Source organism: Colletotrichum lupini, chromosome 2 (assembly GCF_023278565.1).
Source record: "Colletotrichum lupini chromosome 2, complete sequence".
Lineage (NCBI taxonomy): Eukaryota > Fungi > Ascomycota > Sordariomycetes > Glomerellales > Glomerellaceae > Colletotrichum > Colletotrichum lupini.
Genome location: NC_064675.1, coordinates 3,563,302 through 3,573,159, shown reverse-complemented (window position 1 = coordinate 3,573,159; position 9,858 = coordinate 3,563,302). Strand labels below are relative to the sequence as shown.

At 52.3% G+C, this 9,858-nt stretch overlaps 4 protein-coding genes across 4 annotated transcripts; 1 reads left to right on the top strand and 3 right to left on the bottom strand.

The window, feature by feature from the left end:
* Positions 1-59: 59 nt before the first annotated feature.
* On the bottom strand, positions 60-1,155 carry CLUP02_03382 (cleavage and polyadenylation specificity factor subunit 5; the record flags this gene model as incomplete). Its single annotated transcript, XM_049282404.1, has 2 exons — positions 60-352; positions 420-1,155. Coding segments are annotated over 2 exons (1,029 nt in total), but the record flags the coding sequence as incomplete, so codon positions are not given.
* Positions 1,156-1,852: 697 nt separating this feature from the next.
* CLUP02_03381 (fic/DOC family protein) lies at positions 1,853-3,243 on the bottom strand (the record flags this gene model as incomplete). Its single annotated transcript, XM_049282403.1, has 3 exons — positions 1,853-2,838; positions 2,873-3,041; positions 3,130-3,243. 3 exons carry the CDS (start codon positions 3,241-3,243, stop codon positions 1,853-1,855), a joined length of 1,269 nt encoding a protein of 422 aa, XP_049139546.1.
* A 30-nt stretch (positions 3,244-3,273) lies between these two features.
* CLUP02_03380 (uncharacterized protein) lies at positions 3,274-6,931 on the top strand (the record flags this gene model as incomplete). The annotated part of the gene is made up of 11 exons (XM_049282402.1): positions 3,274-3,921; positions 3,971-4,012; positions 4,045-4,739; positions 4,802-5,204; positions 5,263-5,453; positions 5,510-5,553; positions 5,608-5,792; positions 5,850-5,933; positions 6,064-6,391; positions 6,677-6,863; positions 6,922-6,931. 11 exons carry the CDS (start codon positions 3,274-3,276, stop codon positions 6,929-6,931), a joined length of 2,817 nt encoding a protein of 938 aa, XP_049139545.1.
* A 46-nt stretch (positions 6,932-6,977) lies between these two features.
* CLUP02_03379 (uncharacterized protein) lies at positions 6,978-9,013 on the bottom strand (the record flags this gene model as incomplete). Its single annotated transcript, XM_049282401.1, has 9 exons — positions 6,978-7,000; positions 7,070-7,296; positions 7,355-7,463; positions 7,521-7,610; positions 7,677-7,735; positions 7,869-8,110; positions 8,212-8,544; positions 8,607-8,776; positions 8,851-9,013. 9 exons carry the CDS (start codon positions 9,011-9,013, stop codon positions 6,978-6,980), a joined length of 1,416 nt encoding a protein of 471 aa, XP_049139544.1.
* Between the last annotated feature and the right edge of the window lie 845 nt (positions 9,014-9,858).

Genomic DNA, 9,858 nt, shown 5'->3' with positions numbered 1-9,858 from the left:
CTTTTCGTGAGAAGCCCTTCCTCCCTTTCTGTGTCCGCATTTCGCGCGACCCGCAACTCTTACTGCTGCTGCTGCTGCTGCTCGCCGTTCTCTTCTTCGTCTCCCTTGGCCTCCTGCATGTCCGTGTCGTCGCCGCTCGCCAACACCTTTGTTCTCGGAACGTATCCTTCCGGTGCACTCGCGCCGGGCGTAGCAGCGACGATGTTGCCGTTCTCGTCGACGAACTCAAAGTTGTATCTGCTGAGGAGGTGGGGGATCGCCGAGAGCTGGGGGCCGTATCTCGCCGTGTTGTCGTAGAGCTCGAAGAGGGGGACTGCGAGGAGTTTCATGTTCTTGGGGACGCTAAGCACCTCTGTTGGGGGACATGGGTTAGCAAAAAGTGTTGCTGCTGTTGCTGTCAAGGGTTTTCATTAACATACTGCTCTTGGGCAACTGGATAAAGTAAAGCTTCTTGCATTCCTTTGGCCGAGTCACATGCGCCGGAACAAAGGGGTACATGAAGGTCTCAAAGTTGGGCCGCCACCACTGGGCCAGGCAGTCGCCAACCTGCCAGTCAGCGGGCTCCTCGCCCTCGCCGATGCGGCCGACGGGGGCGAGGCGCTCATCGAGGCGGGCCTTGAACCCTTCAACCTCGTCGTCCTCGGGGCGGAGGTAGTCTCCGGGGAGCTTGAAGAAGGCGTTTGCGATTTGCAGCATGAGGATGTGCGGGTGGTTGTGCTCGTGGCAGACGAGGATGCCCTCGCAGGTGCGGCGCATGCCGTGCTGGGTGTAGTGCTCCTCGAGGCGCTTGAGGCGGGCGATGACGGAGGGGTCCTCCTCGGGCTGGGTCTCCTTGACGCCGAAGGTATAGTTGGAGAGCGGGTAGAGGCGGATCGTGTCTGGTTGGTTTGAGTTGAAGGAGAGGGGGATGATGGGCGCGTGGCCCGATTGCAGGGCCGTGGTTGTAATTGTCGACATTATGGCTGTCGTCCCTATGTGTGTGTTCTTGTGTGAGTATCGTGGGATGCGCGCGGCGGGCGGGAAATGCTTGTAGGAAGGTTTGTAGCTGATAACCAGGTTCGGTCTTGGGAAGGAAGGCGCGTTGGACAGGGCTGGGAAAGCTGAGCTAAAGCACGTAGGTGTTGGAGCTTCCACGATTCGACTAGGAGGCACGGGCTGGCTAATGGGGAAGGCGGTGGGGGCTGAACCCCTGATACCCCGGCCCCACCATCCGGACCTCCTTCACCGAGGAAAGCGGCCCAACTCCGACGACACGCCTTGCTGTATTTTGCACAGCGAAGCATGAGTTAATTACTCCGTGCATTTATCCCACCACTTGTGTCTGATGGATCGAGCCTATTCAACAAGAATATTTGGAACTTTTATCCCAATCATATTCTGGAGGACTTCCGTGCCAAATGAAATGAAGCCCCTGCCCTTACGTACATACGGCGATGTGTTCCCCCGCCAATATTATCGCAAGTACCAGTGGCAAGCTACCTTAGTTAAATCCCGAGTTACAAGTGAGAAATCATGCATTGCTTGCATGACCGGTACAACTATCTTCGTGGCTGTCTCTCTCCTTTTGCTTAGGATACCTGGATAAACCAATAAGATGTTAGTAGCCTGAATAAAGTAATACGCCTCACATTTTACAATTTCTCAAGGACATGAAAAAACTAGGTAACTTTGAATTCAGGCAGCCTGATTATCAGCTAGGTATGTGTTTAAGAGTAATGTTTCCCTCCCAAGCCGAGTCGTCGGCGCATCTCAAACGATGCAGTAACTTTCTGTCTCATAACTTCTTAGAACTCCAGCTCCCCCAGCTTAACTGAATCCATGAAATGGATTTCAGACTCCCCGAACACACAGCTCATTTTCTTCTTCCTTTACCAGCCATCTTCTTCTTCAGTTCTCGCAGGCGTGTAACGGCTCTGGTAAGCACGAAAAGAGCGTATGGGCCATGTCCATCCATGTTTTCGCTCGCATTTCGCTTTATCGCTATATACTCGCTCCTCTCTTCTCCTTGCTCGCCGATGGGAACAATGATACCTGCATATCTGCAGAGAATTGCATTGAGTATCATACGGCAAGTTCTGCCATTGCCATCTTGGAATGGGTGAATTTGGACAAATTCCAGTGAGTACTTTGAAGCTATAGAGAACGGGTCGATGAAGCCTCGTGTTTCGGCGAGCGAGATATCTTCCTTGAGTTTCTCGCAGAACTCTTTCATCTTGCGCGGCACGAATTGAGGAACTGTGAACATTGTCGAGCCAGCTCCAACTGCAACATCCCGATAGATGCCACCATATTTCTCAGGTGCAACGTCATCCATGCCCTCTTGAACGATTGGGATACCCTTGGTGAGGATTCGATGTGTTTCTTTGATGATCTCCTCGGTAAGATCTTCTCGCAATACGACAAATGTATGTATGAGGTATTGAAAAGCGCGCGCGTGCTGAATGATTTCTCTTCGTCCGCGGAGAACATACTGCGCCGGCATGTCCTTGAGATTGCCTTCTTTTCGATACATCTCCAGCAATTCGCTTTCGTACTCAGGAGTACGCTCAGGAATGTCGGTGACATCTTCGCCGGAGAAGATCTTTCGGCAGAGGTGAACTGTGATATCCCAGCCAAGACCAGCTCTCTCAATCATGTTAGAGCCAAAGATAGCACGAATTATCGCTTCGTGTGTCTCTTTGAGTATCGTATCTGCATGATCGTTCTCTGCTGAATTCTCTTGTATTGCTAGAAGCCAGTTTGAAGCTTTTTCGAACAGCTTCTTTGGATTATCGTCGCTTGAATATTGTAGATAAACGTCATCGGCTCTGATCGTCATAGAAAGAGTTTCTGACTTCTCTTTCTGATCATTATCATTCCCAGATGATCTCACCGGCCAGCCTCTTGATATGGTGGAGTGGAGGTGTTGGCGCATGATTGTTCGTTATATTGGGCCTTGTATTAGGTGAGGGAATAACCACTCGGGGGATTTCAAGGTCGAATAGATCGCGAAGAGACTTGCGTCGATTGTGTTTCTTCTTCGGTGAAGACATACTGAGGATCTTCAAATAATAGTCAGCAAGTGTATCTCCGAAAGAAAGAAAAAGCGTGAGTCAATCTGTGAAATGCTATTTTGCGGAGATAGCTTACCTTGACGGAGTGCGTAGGTTGTTCGTTCTCAGGTAATGTGCAAAGAGAAAGGAAGTGGGATTTGAGTTTGTAGTCAAGGTGCGTATGCAAAGAAGAGGACTTTTGAATTCTCATCAGGGAAGGAAGAAGCCCGCGAGGTTTTGCATGGTGCTTTTTGGGAAAGAATTAACCAGGCCGCAATTCGTCATTGGTGTTCTGAGAAGTCCTGAATCCGGCAAGAGCACTGCAATGAATGCTATCCTGGACGAGGAAAGAGTTCCTCTCACCAACTGTATGCGGACCTGTACGGTCGCCGTTGCCAAGATTTCGTGCAACGGCTCCAATGATACTGCCAAGAAGTATCGCGCCGAGATTGAGCTCGTTACTCAGGCTGAGGGGACTGCTGAGGTCGTTGCCCTTCACCGCGACATCCTTGACAACAGGGGCAAGCTCTCTCCGGACATCAAGAATGCGGACAGCGACGCTGGGATCGCATATTCCATTCTGAAGGCCGCCTACCCACAGCATACTGATATGCAACTCAGAGATGTCGATCCTGTTGTTCTTGCCAATTTTGTCAAGGTGCGAGAGGTGATTGGCAAGACCAAGGTGATTGAAGAAGCAGAGTGCGCTCCTTTTTACGCCGGAATCTCGGCCTTCGTGGAATCGGAGAAGAAGCGAAACAAATCTCGCACGGAAGGCGATGGTGCTGAACCTGAGGAGCTGGAGATGGCCTACTGGCCCCTCATCAAGATCGTGCGGGTCTTCCTGAAGTCAGAGGTCGTTTCTACCGGAGTAGTCATTGTGGATTTGGTACGTGGATACAAACCTCTACGTTGATATTGCTACTGACACTAAATAGCCTGGAGGACGCGACTCGAATGCTACTCGCGCGGCAGTCGCTGTACGTTGATGGGCGACAACTTCAAGCAACAGCTCAAATACGATGGCGCGCACAACAACATCACCTTCATCTGTGCCAAAGCAGACGACATTTCCCTGGATGAAGCGGCCCCGAGTCTTAGCATTGTAGACCTCATCGCCAAGGAGCAAGAGCGCAAAATTGGAATGGAGAGTGAAATCGAGCGCAAGAGGGGCGAACTCAAAAGCCTTGAGCTCCAGAAAGCGAGCGCTCAGGAGAAGTACAGCATCATCGGCAATGACTTTGATACTTGGCATGGACTTTACAGACAGATTTCCAAAGGGCATACGACCTTTGCTCCCATGGAATCTCCCCGCAAGAGGAAGCGTTCTCGGCTTCAGCGTGAGAAAGAGCCTGCAATTGCCAAGAAGGTGAAGAAAGAGCCTGGTCAAAGCGACACAGACGAAAGCAGTGATGACTCGGATCTCGATGCTGTTGAGTCTGACGACGATGACTTGGAGGGTCGCCCTGAGCCTTTTTCAATCGAGGAGACGCGCAACAAGCTTGAAGAGCTGAATGCGTCGAAGAAGGCTGCCAGGGAGGAGCGGAAGAAGATTACTCGGCAGATGACGCAGATCAAGAAGGAAACCAGGGACCTCAGAAAGCAGCGTTCGGCTGTGAAGATCCAGATGTACCGCTACTGCATCCAAGGACGCAATGATTACTCCCGCCAGGCGATCAAGGAGGACTTTGCGTTTGGTCTGAAGGAGTACGTATTCATACGGACGTCATCCAAAAAGGGCATCACTAACAAAAATGTCTGATTTACAGGTTTGATGAAGAGCTTCTCGCCGAACAGGAGGGAGAGATGCGAACTCGCCAGCAGGTTGAAGTCGTGAGCCCCGATTATGAACAGATTGATAGAGATTTACCAGTCTTCTGCATCAGCAGTCGGGGCTACCAGCAGTTGAGAGGAAGGATGAAGAAAGACCATCGTGTTGTAGGCTTCACTTCTCTCGATGATACTAGGGTTCCTGGTCTTCGTGACTACACCCTCGAGCAGGCCGCGGCTATCCAGGCTAGCCACTTTCGCCATCATCTCAGCGAGATATGCCGTCTTCTGGGGGCCCTCGACCTCTTTTTTGCAGGGGACGTCGCTAACCTCAAGCTCTCCGAAAATGAGAAGAAGCAGGAGACTCAGAGCTTGGGAGTTGCTTTGACCAAGCTAGGAAAGGTACCCGCGAAAGCGATCATACTGCAAGCCATTGAAACATTACTAACTATGTCTCCAGGCCCTCGGTGAGGCTGTTACAAAGTGCATGGAGGATTTCAAGTCAGTCGTTAAGGTGAAGGTCCTGAAGAAGACCGGCAAGGGTGCCGTGAAAGCCTCTGACAAGGCCGTTACTACTGCCGAAGGCTGGGGTGCGAAGCACGATGCCGGAGGTCTTCGCTATGGAACCTGTAAGGCTACTTGCCGTCGCTAGTAAGTCCTGCCTCGTGACAACCCCCTTTAAGAAGCGTGGCTCTAACGTAAAGCAGTGGCGTATTCAAAGGCGCAGCGGGTGCCCGTGACTTCAACGAGGGTAAGCTCTGTCTACTATGATTTGTCTGAACCGAGGGAATCTAATATGCAGCAGATCTTCTCAAGCCTATGAAGAATTATACTGCCCAGGAGTGGGACTCGGCCTTCAATGGCCGCTTGCCTGAGAAGATTGCGACACTTGCCGCGTCTTCCAAGCAGCTGATTAAGTCGTTCCACGAGCGCATGAAGGACAGACGGTTTCTTGTCGAGAACAACGATTTAGTGAACGGCTTCCTCGTCGTGATTCTGGCCGCATAGAAGGAGAAGCTCGCTCATATAGCTAATGAGCACCAAAAGCTGGTCAAGACCGCACAAAAGGACGCCAATCGTCTTTTCGGCCCTGTTGTTCAGCGAGCCATGAATGAAGCCTACCAAGGCTGCGTCGACCTGAGAGGTGAGCGTTGCGAATTCTTGGAGGCATACAGACATCAAGCTAACCGAGCTCAACTCCACAGGAACCGGATCCTTCCTTCTAATGAATGACCTCATGAAGGAACATGTCGAGTCCTAGAAGTCTACCATGTTCAAAACCGCCGCCGGAGATGTGGAGAAGGCCGCCAACACAATGCTGAGCACCCTTGAAAAGACAATCCGCGACGACACGAATGGAGTTGTGAACGCCATGCAGGAGGACTACATTGGCCTGATTGGAGAGGTGGCTACCACGGCTGACTTACGCGCCCGAAAGATCTTGAGCCCCGTGCTCCGTGACTTTTACATGAAGCTGAATGCCGCCCTGGATCCTATCGAGGAGGAAATCGTCGTCCATGAGCCCATCGATCTTGAGCTCGACATGGGAGATGGCAGTGACGACGAATACCGGCCCGATGAAGATATGAGTGATTGATCACGGTATTATTGACCTTGCAAGGGATGTGACATTGGAATCTGTCTTTTGACCCTATGGATTGCGGGATATGGGTACTCGGACTTGTTGCTTGATGATACTTGCTCTTCGATCAAAGCACGCTAGGTCTCGGTATGAAGATTCTGAGGGGCTATGGGGTAACCGCCTGCTTAGGCACCGAGATAGGATTCTGATAGGAATAGAATGTATGAACAAGGAAACACTGCGCAGAAGTGATGAAGCCCATTGATCGAGCGGCAATGACAACCACTCTGAGGGTTGGAAATTGTCTCTCATCCGCTAGACTGCGGCGATAAGCAGCGAGCATTTACACACGAGCTATTACGTGTCTGGTCTCCCTTGCTTTACTCAGTGGATGAATTCTTCGTCGCCAACGTCGGTAGTTATCAAAGTATCATCAAAAACAATCTCCAGTTCGAGCGTACCTGGCTGCAGCCGGCGAAGTAAGTGTATGTAAGGTACGGCACGTAGCCACCAACCTTGCTGTCTTACAACTCCCAGGTGCCCATGAACAAACCTCGGAAGCCGACGCAATTTTCATGAGACTGCTTTCACTATCAATCGCTCGATGCCTTCTCACCTTAGTGAGAATGTCATCAATAAAAGCAGATAAACAAAGACCGGCCAATATGACATAACAAACACCAACGGGACTCAATTCGGTCGGTTCCGAGCGCCCGGCGGCCGAAGAGGCCGCGTCCCCGGACAACCCTTGCAGGCAAAGCCGTTGAGAACACGGCAGCGGCTGCGGTACGTAACACGATAGCACGCGGGAAAGGCTCATAAAGGCCCCAGGTCAGGACAGGTAGGTATGACCGCACCGTGCAGCGGTTGACAGCGGGAGAGCGGCGGTGCCCGCCTAGGAAACTCTCCGTTCTAGAGCGGCCAGACGGGACCTTTTTTTCTGCAGTACCTAGGCACGGAAGAGACATACAGACGTTGATCAGGCGGCGCGAGAAGAGCAAAACGGGCCTGGGCAAAGGAGGAAACATGACTGCTCACACCCGGCAATTGGGATGTTTCGTCTCGTTGTGTGGCGTGGGCTTTCCCATTGGTGTTTTAACTCCATCTCTTATAGGTAGATACACCGCCATAAGCACCCGCCACTGAGACGTTGCACTCGCATATTAACTGGGCATTTCTCGGTGTGACCAAGGCCATGAGGTTTTCCCACCCTGCGCCCCCAAATACTCAATGCGCAATGCGAGCAGCAAAAGTCCATACATTGCCGTGTAAGCGAGAGAGCATTGCATCACCACCCGCGTAAAATAAATTGGAAAAGAGGTACAGGCAAGGGTGGGATGAAGTGGGACCGCTGTTGAGAAATGCGAGTCATCAATAAGTCCGAAAGGCAAGGCAAGGCAAGGGAAAAAAAACCTCAAAGTCTGTTTTTTTTCAGCTTTGGGGATCTCGTGACAGTCGTGGAGCCCGATGTCCCCGTGGAGGACAAGTCACGGGGTTCCGGGACCGGTGAGAGGGGCGGCCAGTCATGCGCCGCGGGGGTGACGGCCGCGTGACACCCTAAGAGCCGGACTCGGTCAAGGGAAGAAGGCCAACGTCCGGCGGGGGTGAAGGAGGGGAAGGGCCACGGGGGTGTTCGAGTCTCGACGTGGGAGGTTCCCTTGCCCGAGGCAACCACTTGGCACCACTTGCTCGCCAACGAACCTGAGCAGGGCGGCACGGCGCAACACTACGTCGCCCAAGAATGCCACCTTATCTACTGTATGTACCAGCGGAGGTGTCTAGGAAAGTATGTCGGAAAGTCAAATTCTATGCTTCCCACCTTCTCACCCCCATCCATGCTGGCGACCTTGTCCCGTCGTGGGGCCTTTCTTCGTCAATGACCTTTGACGTCGATGTGCCCCCTCGTTTTTTCGAGTTGTACAACGGTGAAGCCTGCCAATGGACGTCGCTCTTCTTTGTGTTGGAGGGGTGTTGCGCGGCTTCTCGTCTGAAGGATAGGCAAGATAAGTCAAACACAACTTCATCCAAAACAGACCCCGCGTTATCAGCGAAAGCTAGAGCCAAATTGATGTCGTTCTCGGGGATACTGCATAATAGTTTGCTGGAGCAGTTTGGCAACTTGCGATTTGTGTTTGTGAGCGGCCGTCTCGAGAGGGTGACCTGTAAGCGCGTGTAAGTGTCATGGAATGACCCACAGTTCGTAACCGCCCATCATGCCCAACCATGGCCGCAATACACGACAAGCCACGAGAGGCTTTGATTGATTGCGGATTCGTGAGTAGACGTTGAGAAGGGCATTGCCGGGTGCCGAGATCGGTTGTTAGCTCGAGGGTTGCAGCAATCGTTGCGACAGTTGCTGCTAGGCTATGGATTGAGTTGAGTTTTTGGCCTTCTTGATGGATTGTCAGGTCAGAGTGCCAATGTCATGTCATGGCCAGCGCAGTGCCATTGCGGAGCTGAGAGTACTTAGTCCAAGTCTGATGCTGAACGGGGATCGGCGGTTTTTGGGAGGCTTGAACCACTGAAAACCTAATGCGACTTGGTAGGAGCCAGAACACGAGCCTGTCGGACCAGTGAGGTGTGACAGAGAAGACAGCTCATGGCATAACTGAGTGATAGAAAGGCACATGAAGAGATTTCCATATGCATGTCAGTGCTAGGGTAGAATGCAGCGAGACGGGACGGGGTGGCCGACGGTGGATGGAGTCTGACGGAATTGGACTAGGCATTCAACCGTTCAGACTCTCAGACTCTCAGGTCCGGTCATGTAAGTAGCACAAAGTGCCTGCAGCTGCCGGGTTCCGACTCCCAGGTTGCGTGGTTTGAGATGAGAAAAGAGAAAAAGCAATGAGCAAATTAAACATGTTCTGGGGGAGAATGGCCACGTGCCTGTCTTCAAGAAGCAATTCGATGTATGGTTCGGTGAGGAAAGCGCCGTTGACACCCGAATGACATGAGGCGTCCAACGTCCAACGTCGAGGGTCAAACGATGCGTGGGATCAGTATTGCATAATACGAAAGCAGGCGCAGACCATCAGCACCGAGAAAGAAGCAGCCCGGCAGACAACCAGCTCTCTGAGGGGGTTTCATGCCCCGGGCTTGACTCTTGAGAGGCAAGAGCGACTGCAAGGCTTGACTCTTTCCAACTTAGAGGGGACTTACTGCAGTAGGTTGTAAGGGACGAGGCAGGCGTGGGAGGGCAAGGGGAAGGAGAAGAGGAAGGGGGGGCTACCTGCCTTAATCACCCCTGTCTGCTTGGCAATGCCGGTACGTACCTGCCGCCCACCCCGAGATTCCAAGAATCGGAAGCCCGCGCGCGCGCCCACCCAAAAAGATTCCATTTGGCTTTCCATTGCAGAGAGACGGGGGGGAGACAGAGGGGCGGAACCTCCCAAAAGGCCATGTCCCACGTCTTCCTTTTCGATGGTGAACCACGCATCCGACCCGACCCAAAATCCAGACAGCGGGGATCGG